This window comes from Hippocampus comes, unplaced genomic scaffold (genome assembly GCF_001891065.2).
Source record: "Hippocampus comes isolate QL1 unplaced genomic scaffold, H_comes_QL1_v1.1 scaffold271, whole genome shotgun sequence".
In the NCBI taxonomy this organism is placed as follows: domain Eukaryota; kingdom Metazoa; phylum Chordata; class Actinopteri; order Syngnathiformes; family Syngnathidae; genus Hippocampus; species Hippocampus comes.
In genome coordinates this window covers 225,947-241,777 of record NW_017805830.1, presented here as the reverse complement: position 1 = coordinate 241,777, position 15,831 = coordinate 225,947, and the positions used below count along the sequence as shown (strand labels likewise).

General features: G+C 40.3%; 3 protein-coding genes and 1 long non-coding RNA gene across 5 annotated transcripts in view; 3 read left to right on the top strand and 1 right to left on the bottom strand.

Moving 5' to 3' along the window:
- Positions 1 to 2,787, top strand: part of abat (4-aminobutyrate aminotransferase) — a 37,652-nt gene extending 34,865 nt beyond the window's left edge. Inside the window, exon 16 of the mRNA XM_019887479.1 lies at positions 425 to 2,787. Coding sequence (XP_019743038.1) covers positions 425 to 546 — 122 coding nt within the window. The 3' untranslated portion in view covers positions 547 to 2,787. The remainder of the gene's footprint in view (positions 1 to 424) is intronic.
- Positions 2,788 to 3,200: 413 nt separating this feature from the next.
- On the top strand, positions 3,201 to 10,986 carry rcn3 (reticulocalbin 3, EF-hand calcium binding domain). 2 transcript variants are annotated; one of them, XM_019887482.1, is made up of 8 exons: positions 3,201 to 3,298; positions 4,126 to 4,359; positions 4,997 to 5,190; positions 5,259 to 5,431; positions 5,731 to 5,791; positions 5,877 to 5,968; positions 7,069 to 7,176; positions 10,823 to 10,986. In XM_019887482.1, the coding sequence occupies exons 2-8, from the start codon at positions 4,145 to 4,147 to the stop codon at positions 10,928 to 10,930; spliced, it is 951 nt and encodes a 316-aa protein (XP_019743041.1). In that variant the 5' UTR covers positions 3,201 to 3,298; positions 4,126 to 4,144; the 3' UTR covers positions 10,931 to 10,986. The 2 variants fall into 2 exon arrangements, with proteins under 2 accessions (XP_019743041.1, XP_019743040.1); XM_019887481.1 differs by lacking the exon at positions 10,823 to 10,986 and adding an exon at positions 8,984 to 9,726 and having other exon boundaries at positions 3,202 to 3,298.
- On the top strand, positions 5,426 to 5,719 carry LOC109526289 (uncharacterized). Its single transcript, XR_002170301.1, has 2 exons — positions 5,426 to 5,535; positions 5,661 to 5,719. It is a non-coding gene; the product is annotated as an uncharacterized LOC109526289 (long non-coding RNA).
- A 24-nt stretch (positions 10,987 to 11,010) lies between the features above and the next one.
- nosip (nitric oxide synthase interacting protein) overlaps positions 11,011 to 15,831 on the bottom strand; it is an 18,237-nt gene continuing 13,416 nt past the window's right edge. Inside the window, exons 6-9 of the mRNA XM_019887483.1 lie at positions 14,428 to 14,544; positions 12,344 to 12,414; positions 12,147 to 12,255; positions 11,011 to 11,325 (exon numbers count right to left, since the gene is read on the bottom strand). Of these exons, the coding sequence (XP_019743042.1) occupies positions 11,254 to 11,325; positions 12,147 to 12,255; positions 12,344 to 12,414; positions 14,428 to 14,544 (369 nt within the window). The 3' untranslated portion in view covers positions 11,011 to 11,253. The remainder of the gene's footprint in view (positions 11,326 to 12,146; positions 12,256 to 12,343; positions 12,415 to 14,427; positions 14,545 to 15,831) is intronic.

Below are 15,831 nucleotides of genomic sequence, written 5' to 3'. Positions count from 1 at the left end.
ACTCAAAATCCGAAACCAAACACTATCGAATGTTAAAGCAGTCTAAAAGGAACAACAAACATCTATCAGTCACATGTTCCAATACTTTTGCTCACTTGAAAAGTGGGTGGGTTCAAGCAAAAGGTTCTTTGTCCTGAATCGTTGAACACATCTGGATGTCAATACGATTAAAAAAAAAAAAGATGGAATTCTCAATTTTTGTCTCATTCATCTTTTGATCAGGAGCCACAAATTTCTTCAGTATACAACAAAAACAAAGGAACTGACCTTGCCATTCCAATGCTTTTGGAGGGAACTGTATACACATTTTTTTGTTGTTGTTAATTTAAATACATGAGTTTTGTCTCAGCAATATGTCATCTGCACTTCGACACATGACAGTAATTCTATGGACATTGATATCGTCACTGTATTGTGTCAATAGGTATCCTCTTGGGAGCGTGCGGGGACCGGTCAATCCGTTTCCGTCCAGCGCTGGTCTTCAAGGAGTACCACGTGCACATGTTCCTCAACCTCTTCAATGACGTATTGGCCCAGATCAAATGAACAAATGACAGGCAAAACAACAACATTCCGGGACAGAATTCAGAATAAGTGGAAGGAAACCTCCTTACCGTCCATGACAAGAAATGCACAAATCACACAATTGAAAAAAACCTTTTACAGGGCCAAGGTCAGTTGAGTTTACCCAAGCCACAACAATGATAACAATGTCTCCATACATGTGATGTCATCAAGCTGTAAATTAATTTTGTATTTCAAATCATTGTCATAATTCTATAAATGTGTGGGAATGACACCATAATGAAACAGAGTGAAATCTGTCACATTTGGGTAGATGCTTGTGGTGAGTGGGTGAAATAAGAATGCAAAGTCCATCACCATATTCTTCACCAGCATCACTCCTCTTGAAACGAGCTTTTCTCCAGGTATACTTTCTTTTAGAGATCATACACAGACTTTCACAAACACAACCTGATGCGTCATCTGTCGTATGTGCACAGTACTCCACTCAATAACTCCAATGAATGTGGTGGAATCTGATATCATCACATGAAAATGTAGTAAAGCAACTTATTTTGAGATAAAAGTCAGTACTGGCTAATCTCTCCATAATGTAAGGCCTTTTCTCACTGCACTTGGTGCAGCCAAAGGACGGTAAAGGCTTGCCCATATTTGGATGCTCTTGCATCGGTAGAGTAACAGGGAGGCTTATTCTATTAGCACTCTGAAATCACTCTACCAACCAGTTTACTCTTGGATGCGCCGCCTAACGTCACCGCTGCATCACTCTGGAATTGAACATTTTTCATACACAATTAATGGGTTTGTTGCTGAGTGCAGTTTGAAAAACCCTTTCCTTGTCACAACCTTGAGAAAAAGTGTTAGCCCCGTGTTGACTTCTAACATACAGTGCAATCAATTTTGTCCACAATTTCTGCAGGGGTTTTTTTTCATCCTTTGTCACACTCAGAGTTCTGAATGACTTGTGAAACAGGCAAGAACAGTGCAACACCATCCCTTTTAAGACTTGCCATCTTAAAAGTGTCGGACTGTTATTTTAGACAACATTAACTACTGTATATGGAAATGATGCCAATAAATATTACCTTCAACTCACTGCTCAGAGCAACATACAGTTCATTTTAGGACTCATACACTGATTGGCCTTCCAATCACTAAAGTTAGCACGGATACTTGTTTGAGATGGCAGACAGTCATTAATGATGCAGGATTTCAATGTTAGTGGTGAGTACAATGCCAGCCTGCATGTCAGTGTCCCACTTGAAAAGTCCTTGCCATTGATTCTGCCTGTTATCTTGCTATTAATAGAAATGACTCCGCTTGAAATGTTGTTGCCCAGATAAATGCCAACCTTAAATTGACCAGGAAAATGTCTCAAAATATTTAGTGCCTGCATGATATTTGGTATATTTTTTTTTCAGTATTACTTTTGTATACTCAAGCATCAATTGCGGCTAGTCGTGAACGCCCTTTCACATTTGTTTCTATGAATGGAACAGACTGCATTTCACAGCTAGCAGTCTGTTGTGCTTACTTCAGAAATAACATGTTTAACGATTAAAGTAAATAAAGACAGAGCCCACATGTAGTTTACTAGCTACGGCTAAACTTGTAAATGATATGGAATCCAATAACAAAGTGTTTGTTTTTTTGACACAAACCTTGAAGGATAATGATGCTCTTTTGTAATCATGGACTTTTTCTGTGCTCAAAGATTCTACCGGTGCAAATTTAAACCAAGTGGAATAAAGTTATTGAACTTAAGAAAGTTGTTCGGGGGTGTGTATGAAAACGTGATTTTGACAAAGATGTAGCACATAATGTCTAATAGCTTTATAGTACGGGCATACATAAATGTCGGTGTAATGTCAAAAGATGCAGGAAATGTGTTTTACAGACTGCTACATGTCAGACCATCTTTGTGAATGTTTCATGCAATCTTTTGAGCAAGTGTCAGAAATGTGTATCCAGTAAGATACCATCTGTCTTGTATGAATTATCTTAACTTAGTGTATGTTGAAATCTCCGGAGAAGCCGTTTGGTTGGTTAACACTGAGGAATATTATGGTAATAATACTGCTCCACTCCTCAGTCAGGATCATAAAGAGGAAAGGGATGCAAATAAGCTTCTTTAAGCATTTTGCACTCATGATCTGATCTAGATGATTATTGATGTAATTATTTTAGATGGCTATAACTGTTGTCTCTAATCTATACACTGTCAATGTACTGTGACAAATAAATGACATTTTGGCTAACTTATCTCTTGTTTTTTTTTTTTTAACTTATTTGTGTTCATTGAAATAATATTCTATTTGATATGAGTATTCCATTCAGTTGATCACTTATGTATTTTTGTGGTAACCGTTAAAAAACTTCTCGTATGTCGAGCATAGCCCATGGACACGTGGTCACGTATTTCAAGTACTTTTACAGTGTTTCGTCACTTTTCTTGTGTGATCCCGTTCGGCCTACGTCAGAATAAGCGTAACACTCGAATAACAGTAGAAGCAAGCCAGCAGCAAAAGTCGAGCACAAGGATGTTCGCGTTTGCGTGACAACGTGGCGCTTCACACCCAATAAGAATGAGCAGAGTCAATGTCGTTAGTGTGATTGGTTAAAAATCTTCAGTTGGGCTGTTTCATTGGTTACTTAAACAACAAATCCCGCCTCCTTGACAACGTTATTTAAAAGGTACAGAGTGCCAACGCGGACAGTTTTCTCTGAAGCGCTTAATATCATCCAGCTGGCGTAAGCTGCTCGCAAGAAGGTGGTAAGTGATTCAGAAAATTGGTCTTTTGGTTCATGAGATAAACCCAAATAAACGCTGCCTTGTTTTTCATCTCAAAGTTGAAAAAATATTTTGCACCGCTCTGAAGTGACGAAGTTTGTAGTGGTGGGAGTCATACGATGGTCCCGAGGATAAGAGAGAAGGATGCGAATGCTTTCGAAACATTTTTTCTCTTTTTTTCGAAACCAAAGCATGCAATTCAAATAACAGACGATGTTTATGTTTCTTGTTTAGGTTTCTTGTTGTCACTCACACAGGAATGCTGAGTAAAGTTAATTACTGACGAAGGGTTTGGTCTGGTCCTCCGATATTCTAATTTGCAAATTGTCAACTGGTCGTGTGGAATTTCTTCCTTGGAGGTTACTGAGCATAAAAGGAAAAAAATGGGGACTCTCGCCAAAAGTATATATCGGGATCGTTCGACTAATGTCTGATTTGATGCAGTTGACTTATCAATGACATCTAAACTAACATTCTGATTCAGTTGGATGACATTTTCCATACGTTTTCTGTCCTGACTTTGCTACTATTGCATTGGGTGTGTCCCTTCTCTCCCAGCAACCCATTCAAAGTAACCAACTGAGCGGCAAATCTCATTTTGTCCCTTTTGCCCATGCTTTTTATGTTCTTTTGTTTAGGGATGCATTTAAAAAATTGCGGTTGCAAACAGCAATAAAGGAGCTCGAAACAACAGCTGTCAAGTTAATCATGGTCAATTTTAAATTGCATAAACATTCTCCTGCTGTAAAATTCCCTTAAAATAGCTAGTTTGCTCACAAAATATATAATATCACTATTTCCATCCTCAGTTGCTGACAGCGAATCACAATGCTGCTGCAGTCCCTCGCATTGGTCTACCTCCTGGTTGCTGCCACCTTCGCAGTCCCCGCTCAGGAGAAACGCGTCCATCACCATGCCGACCTGAGCGACCACGCCCACAACGACGCTCACGACTTTCAGTACGACCATGAGGCTTTTCTGGGCAAAGAGGAGGCGAAGACTTTCGACCAGCTGACGCCGGAGGAGAGTAAAGACAGACTGGCGTAAGTTATGCTTGACTAGGCCTAACACAAGGTGTCACACGTTGCATCTCAACAGAAATTTGGACTTCTGTTTTTGTGTCATGTTCCTTGTTCCCCAAACAAGAGGTTTGATAAAGTGTCTGACAAGGATAAAGCAATAGTTTTACAGTAGTGCTTTGACCGAATTACAAAATGGGCGAGATTTTCAGCAAAACCTGAAGGCTAGTTGCAAAAATGAAATCTGCAAACTCGCTCGTAGCAAATCTCAAATACAGTACAAGATGTAGGGAAACACTGGACACTGTTTTGCTATTGCTAATTGATACGTCCCTTTAAAAATGTTTACAATTGCCTATATGTGCCACAAGAGGGTAGCAAAGCACTCTTGGAACGAAGAAGCCACAAGAACCACAAATACTTTTAATTGCTTTGGCTGGAGAACAACAACAAAGGTATTTTTTTTCGGTGAATAACAAAGAATAGACCCCCCACAAACCCTACAAAAAAATGTGAATAGGTGAATTCACTGTACAGAGTTTTCCATGAAATATAAGGGTTGTTAATCGTAATTTCCAAGATCATTTGGAAATTACAAAAAGGTCTGGTCAGGAAAAGTAAAGTACTACTTTCCGACCTGATCCCTCTTTGTTTCCCCCAGGAAAATTGTGGACCGCATTGACACAGACAAGGACGGCTTCATCAACCACGCAGAGCTGCATTATTGGATCAAACACAGACAGAGGAGGTACATTGAGGAGAACGTGAACAAACACTGGAGGGATTATGACAAGAACGAAGATGACAAAATAGCATGGGGGGAGTACAAGAACACGACCTACGGATTCTATCTTGGTACGTCACTCACTCGCATCCACCTCTCAATACCCCTATCGGTCTAACTTCTCTGTCTGTCCTCTCAGATGAGGAGTTTGACGACGTGGAGGACAAGGCCACCTACAAATCCATGCTAACCCGAGATGAAAGACGCTTCAAGACCGCCGATCGTGACGGCGACGGGATCGCCACGCGAGAGGAGTTCACTGCCTTCCTCCACCCGGAGGAGTTTGATTACATGAAAGACTTGGTAGTACAGGTACAGATTTGTAGCTGAAAAGTGGATGAGCAATTGAAGATTTGATATCTGTTCTTGTATGTAGTTGTGATTCGTGGCCTTCAATAGTCAAGCGTAACATTTTGGTGAATTACATTACACGAGAGTGATTCCAGAATGTTCAGAACAAGAGTGACTGGAAAGGTGTTAACATTTGTCTAGTGTCTTTCTCCATCACGTTTATTGGTCTGAACTGTTCACATATGGGGAGGTGGAAAAATCTGTCTGAACCCACAACATTAGCAAACTTTTTTCAAAGTAAAAAAAAAATTGTCTTGTAGGAAACAATTGAGGACATTGATAAAAATGGGGACGGCAAGATCAGCTTAAACGAATACATTGGTAAGTGACCTGCGTTTTGAACTCCGCTCAATTCGGATGCTGAATGTAATTTTGGGTGTGTGTGCTGCGAATTGAATGCCCATAGGTGACATGTACACACCGGAGGAGGGAGAGAGTGAGCCTGAGTGGGTCCAGACTGAGAAGAAGCATTTTACTGATTTCAGGGATGCCAACAAGGTATGGGACTAAGTTTATCGTAAGACCTTGATCTATTTTATCTGTTTTATTGTTTGAATTAAGAAAAAAATTCAACATTAAGTGCAGCTCCCAAAGGAAATCAAAATGTATCTTTGTAAAAGCAAATTTCTAAGACAGCATCTAAAGAAGCATTCATTTCCATTTACTTGCTTTTACTTTTGAAGGATAAAACTTGTCCAGACCAATTACACTGCTCAACACATTTTTATTATTTTTTAAAATCAGAGATGAAAGTAAATTCCTAGTTTTTTTTGTCTTGTTTTTTTGTGCCAATTCCCAATATGGCAATGTGTGTTTCTCTCGAGGACATTAAGTTTTCATAACTACATGTATTTAGTAATTTTTTTATTTTTTTTTTGAAACGTCACACTATAAATCACTTGACATATTAAAAGCCATATTGCGCCTGCTTTTATAGGGTCAAACTTTAAAAATATATCAAAAACACCATTCTAGGAGAAAAGAAAAAATACATTTGTTTATATTGGTGTCAAAAATCAGTTTACAGACACATAAAACCATCGCTGATTTAAAATTTGCTGCTGGCGAGTGTTATTGTCCCACAAGTCAACAGATGCATCACTAATTAGAGGTAAGATCGGGCCGCCCGAGCCCGACCCGAAATTCGGGTCGGGCCCTAAAATGTCAATCACTGCTTCGGGCTCGGGCCAGCAATTTTTTTCTGCCAAAAATACTCATAAATAAAATATGAAATTTCGGGTTTGCTTCGGGCTCGGGCCTGCAAATCAAGTTCATTGGTCGGGCTCGGGCCGGGTCAGGCTTTAATACCCTCGGGCCCGGTCGGGTCGGGCTAGATTTTTTTTTAGGACAGATCTTACCTCTATCACTAATGGTCTTCACTCAACCGAAACCCGCAAGCTTGTAAACAGTGAGAGATGTGAGTTATGACTGCAACATAAGCTACAGTTTGATCAGAAGCAGACAACCTTCCTTCAGAAAAATAGAGAACGGAACAGTAATTCCCTCAGTCAACTAGTATAGGAATCATGGAAGTAGGATAGAAACTGGACCAGTGCCTGGTCGCTTCTTCATACTGAGGCAAGTCGCGTGTCACACAGGATGGGTACATGGATTTCGGTGAGGTGGCGCAGTGGATTTTGCCCGGAGAAGTCGACCACGCCGACAATGAAGCCAAACACTTGATCCACGAGACAGACAGCAACAAGGTAACACTGTTGCATCCAAACACACATGTACACTACATGACAAAATAGACATTCGTGTTCTTGGCAACTCCAGTCATAATGATTGACATGGACCGTAAAATTGCTGAAGAAACCTACAGTAAATATCAGTCAAAGGTTGATACAGTTACTGGATGAATGGATGATAGAGATAAATATACATGGATAGATACCAGGATGCAATAAAATAGGTAAGAATGATACAATAGATACTGTAGGCATACATGCAATGGCGAGTGATGAAAAAAGCGGAAGGGGCGTGGCCTGGACAGGGGCGTGGTTACTTACAAAAGTGGCACTAAACATGCTGAAGATGAAGTGTATTAAATTTACACAGTTTGAAAATTGAACAGAAAAAAATCCCAAGATCGCCACTATTCTTTCAAGTGAAAATTTGTGCAATTTTGCCTATGCATTCCTGGTGAGCACCAATATGTAACTCCAAATTTGCTGCTCAAAATCAAAACTAAAAAAGTAAACACATTCCCTGCCATATTTAAGATTTGTTCATGACTTGTATTCATAAAGTGTTGTGTAAATGTGATAAAAAGCTGTTGATTTTTACCTCATACAGTGATAGTGAATATTTATTATGCATACAATTTATTATGCCTAACCGTGCTTTATTATCCAAGACAAAACGTGAATTATCAATATGAATATAAAACGCAAATAAAAACAAATAAATGTTATCATGCTGTTGCTACAAATGCATACCAAATAAATTTGAAAATATCATCCTCGTATATTTGAATAAAAAAGTATATACCTCGGAGTGTACCTGTCTATCGGCGAGGGGCGTCAGTGGAGCAGATTTCGTTGCTTGGTTCAGCCAAAGTAAGTACCCCAGCGTGTAACGTCTTTAGTTGTATCCGCTGACTAAGTTTGTTTGAAAAATGCCGATCCCAAAGAATAATTGCTCCGTCGAATGGCGATTTTGTTGGCATGTTTTTTTCACGTTTGTTGCATGATCTGTCAGTGCCACGCATCCACGGGAGCCATAGTTAATTAAGTCACTACAATACACACAATAAGCTTTGCCTGCTACGTCTGGTTTCTTCAAAAATTGTCCAAGAGCTTCTGTAACTTCGTCGAACTTGGAACCAATTTTAACCTTTACAGTGACTTTTCTGTCAAGCCAGTCCAATCGAAATTTATTCTTGACATTTGAGTCAATTTCTAGGATTAAAGACTCCTGATCTTTCGTCAAAAATTTCATAATTCCGCTCAAAACGATCCCAGAACAATGAATTTGCGAGACGAACAGGCCGCCATGAATCAGGTAAAGCAATATGTTACATGCAATTTGATTGGTCCAATCGCTTGTAGTTAACCAATCGCTGGGCCGTTTATAATCGAGCTAAGACTTCCGCAACAAATAATGCCTTCAGTGATCTGATTAGTTGAAGCTTTCATACACGTCCAATCGCAGGGCTGTTTACAAACGGAAAACGGAGAGACTGTTCGGGAGAGCTCGTGAAAACTCGACGATAAGGTACCTGACCGCCCCTAAAATTTTCTCAACGGATTTAGACGATTCACAAAAATGATCAATTTAAGAAATAAAACGGCGAATTTCCGCGGATAATTGCCATGTATGTGTAGGTAGATTCATCACCGGTGGAATAATTACAGCAATAATTCACTTAATCAAATTTAATTCACACTAATTGCCTGTCTTCTCTCTGTCTTCATTTCCTCTTTCTTTTCATGACTTTATGCGTCTCCTCCATCTCCTTCTGTGTCAATCACACGAATGTCGGATGCAATGTGGCCGATCAATCGCCAGGATGAGAAAATAACCAAACAGGAAATCCTGGCCAACTGGAACATGTTCGTGGGCAGCCAGGCCACCAATTACGGAGAAGATTTAACAAGGAGTCACGACGAACTTTGATGAGCTGTCGCCGTTCCAAACGGAGCTTGTCCGGGTCCATATTATTTCACGAGGTTTGCTCACATGGGGTCTGTGTGTGATGGCCGCCGGTGACACGACAACAAGTATCACTCTTGCAGAAACGATTCCACATTGCAGTCACATACTGTGTATGTGGTTACAGGTGATTTCTTACGCCCATAACATAGCATTACTGTAGTCAGCTGAACACAGTCCAAAAAAATTTAGACGGAGGAAGTGTTTGGGGAAAAAAAAAACTGTGGATATCGTCCGACGTGCACTGATATTAAACTGAAACTGTGTGTTTTGAGTTGGTGCTTAGAATGTAGTCACATTTCTGAATATCAGAGACCGTCACAGTGACACACACTCCACTGACAGACCGCTTCGTCATTTATGTGCGGTGCTGTACTTGAAATATTTTCAGCGCTTCACGGTACTTACTTTCATCCATCCCATGTATGGAAATTGATTTTAAAACATTTCAAATGAAAGATGTGTTGCCGTTGTATTGGATTGAGTTGTCACAATGTAGGTCAGAGGCATGTTAACGTTGGCTACAAGAGTTAACTAAAAGAAGTTTGCCATTAAAGAACTGTGTTACTGTTGATTGGACAAATAAATGGACTTTTCTATTTGGTGTTTTTTTTGGGGGGGGTGGGGGGGATTGCGTTGAGTACTCATCATATTGCAGTTTAATGTACAGTGGTACTTCTACTTACGAACATCTCTTCATACGAAATTTTCAAGGTACGAAACGTTTCAACAGGAAAATATTGCAAGATTGCAGCTCTGAGTTTCCTGAATGCAACATACATATAGCTGCTCTGCCATTGGCTATTACCGAGCATCTTCCTGGCATCCCTTTAGCTAAGAGGGACCTCTACCGGATGTGTCTATGTGTGTAGATAGATATGTGTCTATGCAGCCTTGTGATTCGCCCCTCGGGCCATGAGGTGTTCCGATAGGTTTACGTAAATGTGAATCACCCAGAAAAAGTGTTCACCAGTTGGGCGAACGCTCACGATGCTGATTTTGGCTTGGACATTTTCGAAGGATTGTTAAAAGCCAACAAAAGCCAACCTCCTCGGATTAGTTCTTTACAAAACACCAGGCAAAAACCACTTCTGAAAGAGAACATGAACTGAACAGGGCAAAAAAACAATGAGTTAAAAGTTAAATGATCATCAGTTTTATTCTTTATTCTTCATTTTTCACATTATGCACAATTCTCATTTATTGTGCATTAATCTTCCTTTAACATGTATTTGTTACATATTTTGATGCATTTTTATGCTTTAGGAAACATTTATGTCTGAATTTTGGGGGGGCTTGGAACAAATTAGAGTATTTACATGGAAAATGCGTCTCTACTTACAAAATTTTCTAGTTAAGAAATTTCTTCCAGAACCAATTAATTTCGTAAGTAGAGGTACCACTGTACTTATGAAAGCAACTAAATTCTGGTATTTTTGCTCGTCTCCCTGTACAGTTAAAATTATAAGCAACTCAGCATTTTCCAATGTTTCATCTTCACACAAGAAAAATGAGGGGCAGACAACTGCAATAAAGTCCTGTACTACAATAATGGCATCATACATACTTAAGGACTTATCATCTGCCTCTCTGAATGTTATTCAGATGATTTCCATCTTCAGTCAATTGAGACACATCTGTTCCTTTTTACTGTTGCTTTTTGTTTTCCGACCTTCCCTGTTCTGTGCATATCAGGATGGGCTTGTGACACTGTCTGAGATGCTCGACAAACTCGACTTCATCAAGATCAGCACCATCACAGATTATGGAGCCATGAAAGACGACGGCCATGACGAACTGTGAATGTCAATACCATAAGAATTATTATGACGATGTTTTATGTATATTTGAGAAATATTTCTCAATCCAAATATAATCGGCCAGACGTTTGGGAGAGCACATTTATTCAACTGACCAATAAGCAGGCGAATATGCGGGTTCAGTAAGAAAATAACAACACTCTTCAAATGGTATGAACAGTATGCTGTAGATTTTGAAGAATAGAATAACAGACAAAAAAATGGTCAATATATCAGATATCAAAGAAACAAATGGCATGTTTGGGCTGTTTGCAATCTTCAAAAACTTTTTTTAGAGACCATAATACTAATTACCAGAGTCATCTTTCACACTTGCATCACTGGACGAGCTTCTTTGGCCTTAAGCTCGACACCAGCACCAGCAAAGCCTGTTCCTCCCTGTCAAAGAAACACCAAATTCAAGGTCATCTTAGCAGAGGGAAACTAAACACTGTCAGTTTCTTTCATTTACAAATCTCCACTCACACAGCCTCATTTGTTTAAAAAAAAAAAATGCACCCACACCAAAATGCTTAAGTGTGTTTTTAAAGCACAGGCAGAAACAAAGACAATTTTCTATCGACGTTTACCAGTGCCCTGAGCTTGAAAAAAGGTGTACCGTATTGAAAGGCGCAGTGTCAGTTACGAGTGCGATTTCGATATTTAACACAAGTACAAGGCGCATTGTATTTCTGCTATGTTATAGTTGAATAGATAGTTCCATTATTTTTGCTGCCCACCACGAATCCTGAGGGTCTCCCGAAACAGATTTTTCACAAAGCAGGTCAGGGCGAGGAACAAGGAAACGGTCATCAATAAAACATTTTTAAAAAACTTCATGTCATGTTTTGTATGAAAGTGCGATCCCCAAGTGGCAAGAAGTATTTTCCAAAGCAAGTCTTTTCTGCCACATAGGCATTTCACAATGTTCTTGCCACTCCATCATTATCGATGGATATCCTGGACAATCAGCTGTTCCTTGATTATGTGAGATTACGTGTAATCATGCGAGAGGAAAAAAAAAATTGAACAACAAAACCCAATCTACCTAATTATACTTCATATATAAATAATACTTAAATTTTTGAGCGTGGATAGCAGCAAATCGGGGGAAGCCTGTAATGCATGGTTGACAAAGAAAAATCTGTTCTGATGGGTAATTTTAGGGCTACGTGGTGTTCTCGAGAAATTACGGTACATTCTATTGACCGCGCACATACCCTCTGCAGTGGTATGATGTCATTGTCAGAGAGCTTGTCTCCACTCACAGGATCCGTCATGTCCAACTTGATGAGTCTCTCCACACACTCCTGTGTCACCACGCACCCCCTGAATATAGCATGGAGAGAAGTGAATGGAATCTTTCCATGCGAACATGCAGGCAACTGCAGAAAGACACACTGGTTCAGCAACTCACGAAGGTCGCAGGACGGCACAGGGAACGCTGTTGCCTAGGACGTCTTTGGTTACTGCACAGATGTATCTGTCCTGTTGGGAAAGAATTGCTATTTAATATAATAAATGTAGGGACCGGCGGACGAGTGGTTAGCGCGATGACCTCACAGTGCAGAGGTCATGGGTTCGATCCCGGCTCCAGCCTTCCTGTGTGGAGTTTGAATGTTCTCCCCGTGCCTGTGTGGGTTTTCTCGGGGTACTCAGTTACCTCCCGCATTCCAAAAACATGCATGGCAGGCTTATTGAACCCTCAAAATTGTCTCTTTGTGTGAGTGATGGTTGTTCGTCTCTGTGTGCCCTGCGATTGGCTGGCAACCGGTTCAGGGTGTCCCCCGCCTACTGCCCGAAGACAGCTGGGATGGGCTCCAGCACCCCCCGCGACCCTTGTGAAGTTAAAGCAGAATGGAAAACGGATGGATGTAGGAACTGCAACAATTTATAGCTGTTGAAAGAAGAAAAAAACTGCAATAAATGATAACTGCGTTCTTAATAGGAACACTGCATGTTCGAACAGTGAGAACACAGCTGTGGTGCCCAAGGCTCAGTTGGCGATTGTAGTAGGTTGATTTGTTCGATAAACTAGTTTCATTAAATACATCCATCCATCCATTTTCTGACCCGCTTTTATCCTCACAAGGGTCGCGTGGTGTGCTGGAGCCTGAACTGATTGCCAGCAAATTGCAGGGCACACAGAGACGAACAATCATTCGTGCTTGCAATCAAACCTAGGGACAATTTAGAGTGTTCCATTAACCTGCCACGCATGTTTTTTGGAATGTGGGAAGAAACTAGAGTACCCGGGGAAAACCCACGCAGGCACAGGTAGAACATGCAAATTCTACACAGGAAGGCTGCAGCCAAAATCAAACTCTGCTGTACTGTGAAGCCGACGTGCTAACCAGTCAACCACCGGGCCCGCCTCTTAAATGCAATTAAACCAAAAGTTGCATACACTGTAGTACCAGGAGCTCCAACTCCAGTTTACCACATGGTTAGTTCAATGGTAGCATCTTTTCCATGCTCATTGGTAGTGTTTTCATTTTGTAATTGTGTGTTTGACATTTTGTCCAGTTCAATAAACGGCTGAAAGTATATCTGCGACTCTAACTCCCTCAGCGATTTCACTTCACTCAGGTGGTGGTGTATCAAAGGGAGGGGGGAAAAAGACCAAGTCATGGCTTGTAACTTGAAAAACTTGTCAGGTGGTTCACTTGAAAGTCAAGGTAATTTTTGAGGCTGATGCTGATTCCAATATTTGTCAGAATAAAATTCAATCAGCCAATTAATTAGTATTTATTTAACTTTACAACAGAGAGAAACATTGGTAAAATTCGGCTGATTGTTTTGCAAAAATCAGCAAATATTTTTGGGGAGGGCAAATGTTTGAATGTCATTTTCTTTGTCTTATTTTGCATTGCGTTACCAAAAAAAAAAAAAAATCTGCAAAAAATGGGCAGTGGGTCAGTCATCTGATTTTTGCCAATTTTTAAAGGGGCTTTAATATTGGCCTATGAATAAGTCAGGTGCTACCACAAGGAAAGTAACCAAGTAGGTAAGTACTTTAATCTGTTTTGATATGCATATTTTCTGACAGTGTGTCAGTGAGTGAGCCGTTCTGTCCTCCCGCCCAACAGTTACATCATAGATCTGTGAAGTTGTCGACACCGCATTTTTTTTTTTTTTTTGTGGCGTGTCCATGAACCATACAGGCACAATGGAGCGAATGAATTGCTGCCTCCTTGGGAGAAAATATTTCTTATTGTCTTGAAGGACACTTTGGGCTCTTGTCCCCCAAACTGCTTGCTTGCCTTTTTAGCCTTTGCTCCACACCCATCAGCATGGTAACAGTATCCAAACTTGCCATTGCTACAGCAGCATACAGTATAGACTGTAATTTCTAGTTGCTCAGTGTGCTAATGGGCCAATTTCAGCAAGACAGGTTGGAATGTGGTACGTAATATGCGTTGTTAATGCTTGATATTATGATGAAGTCACTTTTATATTGGTTGGGTTTTAAATTGTGACAATATGCTCCTTTAGGCTAACCTGGCGATTGATGAGGGCCACTCGGTCCAGACTCGGGTCTACCGGGGTGAAGCGCACGGTGATCAGCTCGTTCATCTTAATTGGTCGGCCTGACATCGGACACAAAACAGTCTTACTCTGAAAAGACATTAGGGAAAACGAAATGAGAGGAAACTGTTAAAAAGAATTACACAATTTCCAAACACACTACTGAATTTCAAGAGCCACAGATGAGCTTTGGATTCAGAGGTCAACTTGTCTCCATCCGCATGCAAATACGCAAAATAAACAAAGGTCATCATGACATACAACCTGAAGGCAAACATGTTAAAATGCCATTGACATCACACAACAAGCAGGCAGGTCATAAAATAGCTGCAAAATTTCATTCAATAAGGTAGCAAAAAAGGCATCTTGCTGGCATGAGGAATATTTTCAGTCGTTATCTTTTTAGACCAGGGAACCATATTTGATTCTCTAAACTCCAATTGAAACAACCCTGTATTGCTCACTATTAAAAAAAAGACAGTAAAAAAAAAAAAAAACACGATTCCGCTGCAGACCACAAATGAGAGAAAACGAGGGTTGAAAATAACTATGCCAATTTAAAAGTACAGTCAAACCTCGGTTTTCGAATGTCTCTGTTCTCGACCAAATCGGTTTTCGACCAAAGATTTCAAGTTTTTTTTTATGCCTCGGATGACGACCGAAAATCGTTTCTCGAACAAACTGAGCGCACTTGAACGCGCCACTTGACTCCTCTCACCTTCCTTACACGAGGAAGTGACGCTTCCTCGTGTAGCGTTCCATTACTGACCAGATGTGTTCAATAAAGATTTTTTTTAAAAAAGAGCGTGGTTTCGGTTTTCGAACAAATCGGTTTTCGAACAGCCTTCTGGAACGGATTATGGTCGAAAACCAAGGTATGACTGTACATATATTACACAACACCAATAAAGATTAAACATACTCAAAAAGAAAATGTAAGCACATTACAGAATAGGCCACAATAATTTTCAGGGGTTCAAATGTTTGATTTCCAAGTGCCGTAACTCAATGAGTGAAATTTGGTCAGTACAGGATAACATTTAAATCATTCATATTTTTAGCCACGCAGTTTCATGGCTCAGACTGGCCCGCTTGAGTTCTCAACGTTTTAATGAAGAAATACAATTTGACCCTTCTTAAGAGTATTACCGTAATTTCCGGACTACAGTAAATATTCCCGTCCCCGGAATTCTATAAAGGAATGTCCTTCACCCGGAGTAAAAACCTATGCATTAACATTTTGACTACGATTTTACGTGTTACCGGAATTACGTAAGCGGAAATTCCACTAGCCGTAACCCGGATGGAGGTGTAATGCCGCGGGAGCTTAAATACACGCAACGCCCACCCGATGCGACGGAAAAGACACGACGCTCA